General features: G+C 37.4%; 1 protein-coding gene across 1 annotated transcript in view; it reads left to right on the top strand.

Annotated features, from left to right (window-relative positions):
* ZNF510 (zinc finger protein 510) overlaps positions 1 to 11,822 on the top strand; it is a 106,764-nt gene extending 94,942 nt beyond the window's left edge. The window contains 3 exon segments of the mRNA XM_035024485.1: positions 5,009 to 5,135; positions 5,429 to 5,524; positions 7,722 to 11,822. Coding sequence (XP_034880376.1) covers positions 5,009 to 5,135; positions 5,429 to 5,524; positions 7,722 to 9,415 — 1,917 coding nt within the window. The 3' untranslated portion in view covers positions 9,416 to 11,822.
* Positions 11,823 to 12,960: the final 1,138 nt, after the last annotated feature.

Below are 12,960 nucleotides of genomic sequence, written 5' to 3'. Positions count from 1 at the left end.
TTTTGATTAGGGATTGCATTAAAGGTGTAGATTGCTCTAAGTAGCATAGACATTTTCACAATATTTGTTCTTCCAATCTGTGAGCATGGAACGTTTTTTCATTTCTTTGTGTCTTCCTCAATTTCTTTCATGAGTATTCTATAGTTTTCTGAGTACAGATCCTTTGCCTCTTTGGTTAGATTTATTCCTAGGTATCTTATGGTTTTGGGTGCAATTGTAAATGGGATCGACTCCTTAATTTCTCTTTGTTCTGTCTTGGTGGTGGTGTATAGGAATGCCACTGATTTCTGTGCATTGATTTTATATCCTGCCACTTGACTGAATTCCTGTATGAGTTCTAGCAGTTGTGGGGTGGAGTCTTTTGGATTTTCCACATAAAGTATTATATCATCAGTGAGTGAGAGTTTGACTTCTTCTTTGCCATGAAATGTTGAAGTCTTGATTGATAGGCCTTCCTTTCAGCATTTTAAATATGTCATATCACTGCTTTTTGATCTCCCTGGTTCCTGAAGACAAATCGACTGTTAGCTTTATTTGGGAGCCTTTAGAAGTGATAAGTCACTTCCCTTTTGCTGCTTCAAGATTCATTCTGTTTTTCTGCCCCTTCTGCTCTCTCCTCCTCCTCCTCCTCTCCTGTGGATATTGCTGTATTTGGATGTTGGATTGTATCCCACAGGTCACTGAGGCTTTTTGTTCATTTTCCCTATTTTTACTTTCTATCCTCAGATTATATCATCTCACTAGGTCTGTATTCAAATTTGGCTCATTCTCCTGCATGTTCAGATCTGCTATTGAGACCTCTAGGGAATTTTTCACTTCAATTATTGTACTTTCATATTTCAAATTTCAAATTTTCAAATTCCAGAATTTCAGAATTTCAGTTTGCTTTTTCATCGGATATGTATTATTTCTAATTCTTTATTCAGTGAGAATGTGTTCCCATACTTTATTTTGCTTCTTTAGATATGGTTTTCTTTAGTTATTTGTATGTATTTAGAACAGTTTATTGAAAGTCTTTGTCTAGGGGTGCCTGGGTGACTCAGTTGGTTAAGTAGTCTGCCTTCAGCTCAGGTCATGATCCCAGGGTCCTGGTATGGAGCCCTGCATCAGGTTCCCTCCTCATTTGGGAGTCTGCTTCTCCCTCTCCCTCCCCCCCCCCCCCCCCCCCACCCCCGCACTCGTGCTGTCTCTCTCAAATAAATAAAGAAAATCCTTTTTGGGGAGCCTGGGTGGCTCAGTTGTTTGAGCGACTGCCTTCGGCTCAGTTCATGATCCTGGAGTCCCGGGATCGAGTCCCGCATCAGGCTCCCTGCTTGGCGGGGAGTCTGCTTCTCCCTCTGACTCTCCCCCTCTCATGCTCTCTCTCTATCACTATCTCTCTCAATAAATAAATAAAAATCTTAAAAAAAAAAAGTCCTTTTTTAAAAAAGTCTTTGTCTAGTAAGTCCAATGTCTGGACTTCCTCAGAGACAGTTTCTACACAGTTTCATACATAGTTTTGGGTTTGTTTGTTTTTCCTGTGTATGAGCCGTATTTTTTCATTTATTTGTATGTCTTAAATTTTTGTTAAAAACTTGACATTTAAAATAAAAGGTGTCAGTTTATCATCAGAATACCACTCCACCACAGCTGTCATTTGTTTAGTGACTCTTTTGAACGGATTCTGTACAACCTGTATTCTTTGTCATGTGTGGCCACTGAAGTCTCCACTCCATTAGCTAAATAGCCAGCTAATAATTGGACAATGATTTCCTTAAGTACTTGTAACCAGTAAGGCTCCAATCTTTGCCAAGATGCTCTATGTATATGTTGGATGTTTGATTGTGTCCCACAGTTCAACAGTTAGCCTGGCATTTTACTACCTTGCGTTCACCTTCACTTTTCTTTCACAAAGCCTCAAGGTTAATGAGAGCCCAGTTTAGTACTTTCTCAGATGTTTCCTGAATGTGCACATAGTCCAGGGCATGTGTGCCACCTTCTAGATTCCCAGAGAGATGTCTGAGCTTTTTAAAGTCCCTTCTGTTTATATCATGCTCCAACTTTTCCTTTTAAGCTTTTTAATTACATTGTTGTTTCCTTTAATTGTTACAAACTGCCTGAGGTAGCCATGATGGTAAAGAATATCCCATGGGTTTTTCTTTCTTAACTAATGTCATGCCCCCAGAGAAAATGCTATTTGCAGTTGGTGAACTTTGAGTTAGATCAAATGAAGACCGTTTTATGAATGGGATGTTCCACGGAACTACCAGACAGGTGAAATAATGACAAATCTCTGGGGCTTATCTTCCAGTTTAACCTCAGTTTTAGGCACTAAGAATTTGCATCTCACCATTTAGATATTTTCTTCCCTAGGAGAGACAGGGCAGATGGGTCTGGGTAGCATTTTGGTAGTGTCTGCTACTGCTGTCCCCTTACTGGAAGGGATGCCACCCATGGCCTCAAGTTATTTGTTTTATTGACCTTTCCCAAAATAAGTGATACAGATCTGAGTGATTTAAGCAGTGACTTTTCTTCCCCTACACTAGCTAGTACCACCTGCGGCAGGAAGGGATTTCCCCCAAATTCTCCCCCAATCCTTTCTGTGAACAGACTGGGTTCCTGGAGAAAATGTCACAAAAAGGTAGAAATCACACTGTATCTGTGACATACACCACCTCCTCAGGGACTTCACACACTAACATTTGTGCACATGTGGCCTTTAGCAGGTTGTTAAAATTTTTCTAGTTTTATCTTTCTGTCATCTTAATGAAGTTTGGTAGCCTATGGTCCAGTAAGCAAACAAGTGGGTCCTGATTCTCCCTAGATGCCTATCTTTTTCTTGATTTCAAATTATTTGTTAAGCAATTTCATTTCTCTGATGAATTAAAAAAAAGACCTTAATTTTCAATCTGTCTAGCTTTGTTCTTGTAAGGATGTTAGTATTGCTCTTTTCAGCTCTCTACACCTCTGAGCTAAAATCCAAAGCCACACTGTATGTTTGTAATCTTTTCTAATTTGGTGAGACTTACTGTCTTTATTTTTAACATGCAAAATGCACTAGAAAATAATTTGTTATGATTATGTTATCCTATATGTTTCAGTTACTCAAATTGATTATTTATGTCATTTAAACCTTCTGTATCAGTGGTCAGCAAACTTCATCTATAAATGTCAGGTCGTAGGCTTTGTGGGAGATATGGTCTCTTTGGAAATACCGAACTCTACAGTGGTAGTGCTGTAGAAGCCCTGGGTGATACATAAACAAATGAACGCGACTGTGTTCCAGTAAAATCTTACCTACAAAACAAAACAAACGAACAAAAAACGGCAGGCCAGATTTTCTCTCTTGACTGTTGCTGACCCCTTTCTAAATCTCTATTAGTTTTTTTCAGTCAGCTTGCCCTGTGAGTTGAGAGTTGTGTTAAAATTACTTATAATTTTATAAAACTAATTATAGTTGTGGATCCATCTATCTCATTTTCTATCAACTTTTGTTACATATAGTTGATTCTCACTATTCACATGGTTATTTTCTATAAAATCACCGTGAACATTAAATTAGCAAATACTGAGTCATTGCTCCTAGGGGAAATACAGTGTTGAGTTCCTTTGAGTTTCTAGTCAAAACATTTTGGTCTACCATTCAATACACAACCTTGTTTTATGTGTGTTTCTGTTTAAAAATACTTTATTTAATATATTGTTTCATGAACAAGAACTAACAGCCAACAGCACCAGGAACACTAGACAGCATTTCTCATTACACAGGTGGGGGAACACAAGAAAAATCACCAAAATGCAAAGAATGTGCTAAGTAGTCTGCAAAAAGAACATTTGGCAAAGCATTATCTTGTTCAGCTCCAGCTGGAAAATGTGTTGGACACTCATATCTTTTACCTTTCTGCGAGTGTCCATAAATACTGCAAAATCATGAGTATTTTTTTTTTAAAGATTTTATTTATTTATTTGATAGAGACAGAGCGAGAGAGGGAACACAAGCAGGGGGAATGGGAGAGGGAGAAGCAGGCTTCCCGCAGAGCAGTGAGCCCGATGTGGGGCTTGATCCCAGGACCCCGGGATCATGACCTGAGCTGAAGGCAGACGCCTAATGACTGAGCCACCCAGGCGCCCCAAAATCATGAGTATTTAAGTTAGAAGTATATTTTAGTGAGGTGAATTTGCAGATATAGAATCTGTGAATAATGAGAATTGACTATTTGCAAGCTAGGTTTTCAAATGCACACCAATTTATGTTTTTTATGTTTTCTGTTAAAAGGATCATAAATAGTTACTATGTTTTGTCATACTTTCTTACCTTGATTGTTTTTATGTTAATATAACCAACTTTCTTTTGGCTCATAATTATGTATATTTTTTTCTGTCCTGTTATTTTCAATCTACATATATCCCTCTCTCTTAACTGTGGTTTCTTTGTTGTTTTTATGCTGTTAGTCTTTCTTTTAATTGATTGGTTAGTCCAAAAGTTGGCAAATTTTGTCTGTAATGGATCAGATAGTAAATGTTTTCAGTTTTGATAGTTATAAGGTCTGATAGAATTACTAGGCTATGCTGTTACAGCACGAAACCTACAATGAACAATACAGAATGATTGGGTATGTGTGATTATGTTGCAGGAAAACTTTTATTTATTAAAAAAGTGTCAAGCTAGATTTGGCCACAGGTAATAATTTGCTGACTCCTACCCTCGAATATGTCTAGGGTAGTATATTGGGGTGTTGGATAAAAATTGTAAGAAATTTATCATTTTTGCTTAAAAAATTTTTTTAAACAAAGTTTAATATATTTAAAATATGTGCATGGAACTCATAAGTACATAAAAATAAAGTTATAAGTATTTTTATTCATTGAATACTTCCAAAATATAAGTTAAAGTTAGATTCAAAATATGCATCCTTTGTATACATTTGTTTTCAATTCTTTACAGTAAACCTAAGAATTGTTTTTAGGGGTATTTTCTATGTCACCTAATTCTGAACCCTTCAGATTGAGCAGAAATGTCCTGTTGCAGGCATCAGTGTCATTCAAGGACGTGACTGTGGAGTTCACCCAGGAGGAGTGGCGGCAGATGGGTCCTATTCAGAGGACCCTGTATAGAGATGTGATGCTGGAGAACTACAACAACCTAGTCTCAGTGGGTGAGCATATAAGTATAACTTACCCTCATCACAGCACATAGAAGGCATTTCCTTTTTATGCACTGATACAGATGAATATTTTATTTAGACTTTAATGTTACTGAGGTATTTCATTCAGGAGTATAAAATTAACTAAGCCCTTTTGAGGAATAAAAGAAGTGTTTTGTCAACTCCCCATGATAAGTTCAAATCAGGATCTTCAGGGTGCTGCTTCTGAAGCTGTATCTTTTTACGCTTTAGAAACTAAAAAGCTCATCATCCATCCTAAATACTCCATTGTTCCCTGTTTACAGGGAACTGCATTTTCAAACCAGCAGTAATCTTCAAGTTGGAGCAAGGAGAGGAGCCTTGGTTCTTAGAGGAAGAAATCTCAAACCAGAGCCACCGAGGTGAGTTCCTGAGCACTAGCAGACAGAATTCTCTTGGGATATTTAAGACTCCAGAAGGTCAGTTTGGCATTAAACACCTTTGTATTTCAAGACTTTCCTTTTAAGCTCAAAGGCAAAAAAAGCACCAATCAAAAGAAAAATGATTAATAAACTTGACTACATTAAAATTGAGAACTTTGTTTATAAAAGATACTGTTAAAAGGATGAGAAGACAAGCCATAGAGAAGCAGAATATGTATATAATACAAGTAACCTAGAAAGGATAAGTACTCTGAAAATGTAAAAACTTCCACTAGTCAGCGTAGGAAGAGGTGGCAACCCAATTGAAAAATAAGCAAAAGACTGAACAGGAACTTTTAAATGGCCATTAAATCTTTGCAAATATGTTCAATCTCTCATTAGCTTTCACGGAATGCAAAATAAAATACAAAGTGAGATGAGAACACATGGTATGATGTGACATTAACAAATTTGGCAAAGCCAAGTCCTGATGAGGATGTGAAATATTAAAGAATCTTACTTACTGATGGAAAATGTAAGCTGGTAAAACCACTGTATAATCAGGAGGATGTTACCAAGTCAGGTTAAAGTTTTACATAATTTGCAACCAAGGAATTCATTTCCTAACTACATACCCTACAGAAAGGCATGATTATATTCCCTAGGATAAATAAAACAATATTTACTTACGGCAATATTGTTTGTTTTTGTTAAAAATTGGGCTCATCAGGAGTAGAATGAAGAAAGCATTATATTCCTCAAGGGATAATTAGTTACATTAATCTTAAGCAAACGAAACCAAACAATATAAATATACATGTGTGGTTATATTTATGTAAATGTCAGAAATGCAAAACTCAATTACATTTTTAGGAATTCATATATTGGTGATAAAACCACACAAAGAAAATCAAGGAAACAATTACATAAATATTAACTCTTAAGCATGAAGTTAGAGATAAGTAGGGATGTTTGCAGAGCCATTTTTGTGTTCTATTTCTTGATATATATATTTTTTTAATTCAAGTTAGTTAACATACAGTGTAGTATTGATTTCAGGTTGACATGGTTTCTAATTATACTAGTGTTCACTCTGTACTGTTAAACTGTACATAAAAGTTTTATGCAGATATAAATTATGTTTCATAGTTAAGAGAGTGAAGAGATGAACCAAAAATAGCGGATGGTATTTACAACTCATTAAAACCCTCAAAGGATAGCCATCTAGAATGCATAAATGATTTGGACCTTTCTTAAGTGCCATCTTTGCAACAAGGCCTTCCATGATACCCCATTTAAAATAACACCCCTTGGGGCACCTCACTGGCTCAGTCGGTAGAGCATGCAACTCTTGATCTCAAGGTCATGAGTTCAAGCCCCACATTGGGCATAGAGCTTACATACATACATGCATACATAAAATACATATGTACATATTTTATACATATCAAATTGAAATGTGAAAATTTAGGATGAAGTGATCAAGTTCACTTACCATTCAATTTTGATAAAAAAAAGTACTACAGCAGGAATTGAGCAGTGAATCTAATTTAGTTGCAAGAATAGATTTTCCTTTTTCAGTTTTACATTTGTTTGTATTTCTGTGACTTACAGATATAAGGTGGGTTAGGTCCTGAGCTATAAACTTCTTCATTTAATCATGAGGAAAGTTGTACTATCAATTTTGATTTGATATTGAAGAATTGAATGGAAATGAATATCAGCTTGGAAATAGTGGACTCTTGAGGATTCTATCAGTATAGCCTAGATAGTGTAGGACTATAATATATTTCATCAAAGCAAACTCTTCCCCTGTTGGGCCTAGTCCATCAGTGTTCATTATCTCCTAATTCTTTTATTACTGTACTTAAGTTTATATAGTCCCATTGTGTTTATCCCATTATCTGGTTTTCCTGTTCCCTAAAATAACCACTCCTATAAAAGTCTCATTTCTATTCTTTCTCCACCCCAGTAGGAAAATGCAGTTTATCACAATCCAAATACAGATATGTATTTATTACCAGTTTCCTCTCTCATTTTCACTATATCAATATTATTTTTAAAGGAGGGTGAGGATACATACACATAAATTATTTAATCTTGGAAAACCAAAAAATGAATGCAATATAGGCTATATATTTCCCATCCATAAGAAATGTAAGGTTCATAAGATGTTTTCAATTTATCTCTGTTTTAGAAGATTACAGAGATGATGACCTGATGAAGAGGAACAAGAAAATCCAAGATAAACACTTGCAGGAAATAATATTCATCGATAATAAACCATTGACTGGAGAGGAAGAAGTTTTGGGAAAACAGTTTAATCTGCACATAGCTCCTGTTTCAACAAAAATATCCTGTAAATATGACTCATGGGGAGTAAATTTGCAAAATATTTCCCAACTTATTAATAATAGACCCTATCCAACAAAAAAACCAAATTGCTATAGTGTATGTGAAAATTTGTCTTTCAAAATTAAGTTTGAGAGAACTCATACTGGAGAGGAGTTTCATGAATATAATAAAAATGGGAACGCTCTCAGTTATAAGGAAAATCTTCCTAAGAATCAAAAATGTCAAACTTTGGAGCAAGCTTTTAAATATGATGAAATTGGAAAAGCCTTCTATGGTGAGGCTGCTTGTGTTACATGTAAGAGTCTTCACACAAGAGAAAAATCCTATAAAGATGATGAATTTAGGGGAAAAAGTGAAAAAACAACTATCTTTGACTATAAAAGAACTGGGGTAGGGGAGAAACACTCTCCTCTTAACCAATGTGGGAAATCCTTCTGCGGGAAATCAGCTGTCAAGGAATACAATAAGTTTAACATGCCTGTGAAACAGAATGAATGTAATGCAAGTGGAAATAATTTCAACAGGAAGTCACACCTCACTCAGCTTCAGAGAATTGTCACGGAAGAGAACCCAGTGGTATGTAATGATAGAACACAAACTGGGGATAAGTCCTTCGAATATCATGAAAACAGGAAATCCTGCCAGATGTCAGCCCACAAAGTACGCCAGAAAACTCACTCTGAGATAAAAGCCTATAAATGTAATGAATGTGGTAAATCCTTCTTTCAAAAAGGACATCTCATTCAGCATCAGAGAACTCACACTGGAGAGAAACCATTTGAATGTAATGAATGTGGAAAAACATTCTCCCAGAAGTCACACCTCAGTACACATTGGAGAATTCACACAGCAGAGAAACCCTATAACTGTAATGAATGTGGGAAAACATTTGTCCAGAAGTCAACCCTCAGGGGACATCAGAGAATTCATACAGGAGAGAAACCCTATAAATGTAGTGAATGTGGGAAAACTTTTGTTCAAAAGTCAACCCTCAGAGATCATCATAGAATTCACACAGGGGAGAAATCCTTTCAGTGTAATGAATGTGGGAAAACTTTTGGTCAGAAGTCAAACCTCAGGATACATCAGAGAACTCACAATGGTGAGAAAACATATCAATGTAATGAATGTGAAAAATCCTTCTGGCGAAAAGACCATCTCATTCAACATCAGAAAACACACACAGGAGAGAAACCATTTAAATGTAGTGAGTGTGGGAAAACTTTTGCCCGGACATCAACCCTTAGAGTGCATCAGAGGATTCATACTGGGGAGAAACCATTTAAATGTAATGAATGTGGGAAGAAATTTGTCCGGAAGGCAATCCTTAGTGATCATCTGAGAATTCATACAGGGGAGAAACCTTTTCAGTGTAACAAATGTGGGAAAACTTTTGGCCAGAAATCAAATCTCAGAATACATCAGAGAATTCACAGTGGGGAGAAATCTTATGAATGTAATGAATTTGGGAAATTGTATAAGAAGTCAACTCTAAATGTTTGCCAGAGAATTCAGGGAGGGGGAAAACCCTATTGATATTATAACTATGGAAAATCCTTATGGCTGAAAAACCAAGCCATTTGACTGCAGTAAACCCACACAGGAGAAAACCATATAAATATGAATGTAGGCAGAATTTTATCCAAAAAGCAACCCTGAAAGTATATCAGAGAATACACATGAGCTAATATTTCTTTCAAGGTACTATGGAAAGCCCTTTTGAATGAAGCCATGCCCTTTAGATAACTCACACAAAATTTCCTGGTCTCCCTTTCCTCTGAGTAGGTCTTTGGGACTGTGGATGCTCATATTTTATGCCACATCCATTTGTGACAAAACACCTCGCTGACAAACTACTAGGGTGCTATCAGGATAAAATGGAGATGACCCAGGACAACCTTGAATATCATGCTTTAACATGGCACAGCTTTTACAAGGGTGCCTGAAATATGTGGAACAAAATTCTCATTCACATCTTTACCTTTTGAACATTTTGGGATCAAGCAGTGATCTTGTATTCTGTTGAGCTCTTGCATGTTTAGGTCTGTTTCCTTTGGAATATAATTTAGCCATCCCTCTACTGGGGAGGTAGAAAGCTATTATGTAAGCCAGCCTTACATCAGTCAGTGGGTACAGCATTTATTAAAGAGTTGGTGTTGTGAGGAATTCCTCAAAGATCATCAGAGAATTCATTTAAAAAAAATCTTTCAATGTACTGAAATAGATGATACCACCTGTTCCAGGGCTTTCGATGAACCTAAAAGATTGGAAGATTTTTGGTTGAAATGTAAAGCAAATGCTTCTTTAATGTCATGAAGCCACTCTCCCTTCACACTTTGTTGTACCTTCATATACCCCAACATCAGCTGTTTCAGGGGAAAGAAATCTTCCTGTCTCCAGTGGGGACCCATGGCCATTGGCACCCACCCAAGTTTTCTAGGGAACGTTGAGGGAGGAAAAGGGTTCAAACTTTTATGGCTTTATGGGATACAGGTGCCCAAGTCAACATCTTATCACTTTACATGGAGGTAGGGAGTATCTAGATATAGAAAATGTTGTTAGGGCAAGGGTTACAGTAGGCAAGGGAAATGAATGTGACCCTGTGAATAAATGGGGCTCTTTTGGCCAGTGCAGTATACTGTGGCTACTTCTAAATCTGAAAGTGTAGTAGGAATGTGTTACATGCTATACTTCCCCTTCCAATAATTCAGTTCTCCCAGTCAGGAAGAGTTGTGTGTAAAGAAAATACCTTTGAGGTCCCACAACCCTTAATGACCACTTTGCGCTTCAGTCTCTGTAACTAGTCATTCTGTTGATTGGAATTTCTGGCAAAAGGAGATGCCCTTGGGGTGGGGGAGCAGGGTGGTTCGACTTGATACCCTAAAAAGGCTACCAAGTATACGCCTTTTGTAAAGCAGCTCTTAGCTTACTCTTGGGCTCCGCTGGCTAACAAGATACGGACACAAGCCTCAGGTGTAGAATGCACATGGTGTATTTAAGAATACAGCTGTCCTGGTCCTAGCAGTATCTCAGCTATGTATCAGATTGTATTAGCTGTCCCTTACAGAGGAAACTTACCCCCACTCTGCTGCCTGAAGCAAAGGTGCTGGCTCAGTAGGGCCCTCGATTCATAGAAGTCACTCTAATTGGGCCTGGTTCACTGACAGGCTAGTGGGAATCACTGGATACTGACTATTCAATCTCAGTGCCATTATGCAGACCCAAAAATTGATGGGGCTCAACACTGGCAGATACTCCATTTGAAACTTGCGGCGTTTTAATTGACTCTGGTTCTTACTGTGCCCAGCTTTTTGACACACTGGTAGTAAAACTGCAGGCTGACAAAAGCACTCCTCTTTGGTGCTGTGAACTGTGGGGGGAAAGTCAGCTGCTAAGCACATCTGAGTTGTTAAACTAGATGCCCTTGGTGAGTGAGTATTCTATGATAATACTGACTGGAATCAAGCTGCTGAGCAAGCCTTCGCTATCCTGATTGCCAACATTGCTACCTGGATCCATCATCATACTGACAGAGCAAAATATTCACCATCTTAACTGCATACAAAGTAAAAGTCTATATATCCAGTGCTTCCTTTGATGTCATTTGACCTAAGTATCTACATTTTTTCCCTTCTGTATTAATATCCAATTCCACATACCATTTGATAAATCACCCCTTTCCTACTGATTTTAAACATGTTCATATACTGAATTATCATTCGTAAAGATATTGCACAAGACTGCTCATGACCCATTCCCTACATTCTGTTAGCAACATAGCCTCCTTTTGGGATCAGGCCTAGCCTAAACCTCATATGAGCCAAAATACTCAATCCTCCTAGCCTGATTGTTAATTTTTCACTGAAGAGTGTTTCAATCAGGAAAACAAGAATAACCTCCTAGGACTTTGGAAATGGAGCATCACACACTAGAGCTGCCAACACCCTTGCCAAGATGCATCTGCAAAAAAGAAGATAATAACTAGTTAGTGCTGTATTCCCTGAAAATAATCAAGAGGTTACTGTTTGTTTTTATAATAGGTAGTATATTATATACATATATTTTTTAAGATTTTATTTATTTGACACAGAGAAAACCAGAGAAGGAACACAAGCAGGGGGGAATGGGAGAGGGAGAAGCAGACTCCCCCTGAGCAGGGAGCCCGATGTGGGGCTTGATCCCAGGACCCTGGGATCATGACTTGAGCCGAAGTTAGACACTTAATGACTAAGCCACCCAGGTGCCCCATCTTTCATTCTTAAAACTTTTTCTCAGTTTCTTAATATATTTGAATCCTCTTCCTCATACCCCTTTGTATATATAATCTTTTAGAGTTATGATTGGGTTTGCTAATAAGTTCAAGATCATCTATCCACTAGAATGAATAAATTCACCCAGGTAGTCTGAGTCATTCATTGGCAGTCGAGGTGACAAAGTCCCATGGTTGGGCACTTAGGCTTTATCTGCTGTCCCCTTGCTGGGGTAGGCCCACAGAACACCTCTCTGTATAATCATACATTATCAACTGGAGACTGTGGTCTGTGCTATAGCCATGAATGCTCCCTTCTCCCTGCCTGGCTGATCGCCTTTCCAGGTAATGGGCTTTTATTCCAACAGATGGGTGCCACATCTAGGGATCCTGGAAGAGTCCATTTTCTGTCTGCCTGCCTGCTAAGGGTCTTTATGCTAATTTTAAAAAGCCTCCACTGAGGGCAGGAATTTTTATGTTTTGTTCATAATGTATCCCAAGCAACTGAAACAGACCCTCTACCCATTAGGCACTCAGAAATACTTGCTGGAGGTGGATTTGTCAAAGTGGAATATGAACATGTTTTCTTTTGATCCTGCAAATGATCTTTTATGATTATTTATTTACTAAAAGGAAAATTAATTGCTGTGAGCTCCATTCAAAGACTCATGTTTTGGATATTTTCAAAAGTTGCTAGAAGAAACTTGTTCTTAATATTCAGAAGTATACACTACTGTTCTTCAAATATTTGTCACCCAAAATAAAATTTATTTTCAATAAACTAGAATTCCCAATCCAAAATTATGCCTACATATCAGTTCTTATTAACATT

The sequence above is a fragment of the Mirounga leonina genome, unplaced genomic scaffold, assembly GCF_011800145.1.
Source record: "Mirounga leonina isolate KUSES-001 unplaced genomic scaffold, KU_Mleo_1.0 Mir_179, whole genome shotgun sequence".
In the NCBI taxonomy this organism is placed as follows: domain Eukaryota; kingdom Metazoa; phylum Chordata; class Mammalia; order Carnivora; family Phocidae; genus Mirounga; species Mirounga leonina.
This window is presented reverse-complemented; position numbering and strand designations above follow the sequence as displayed.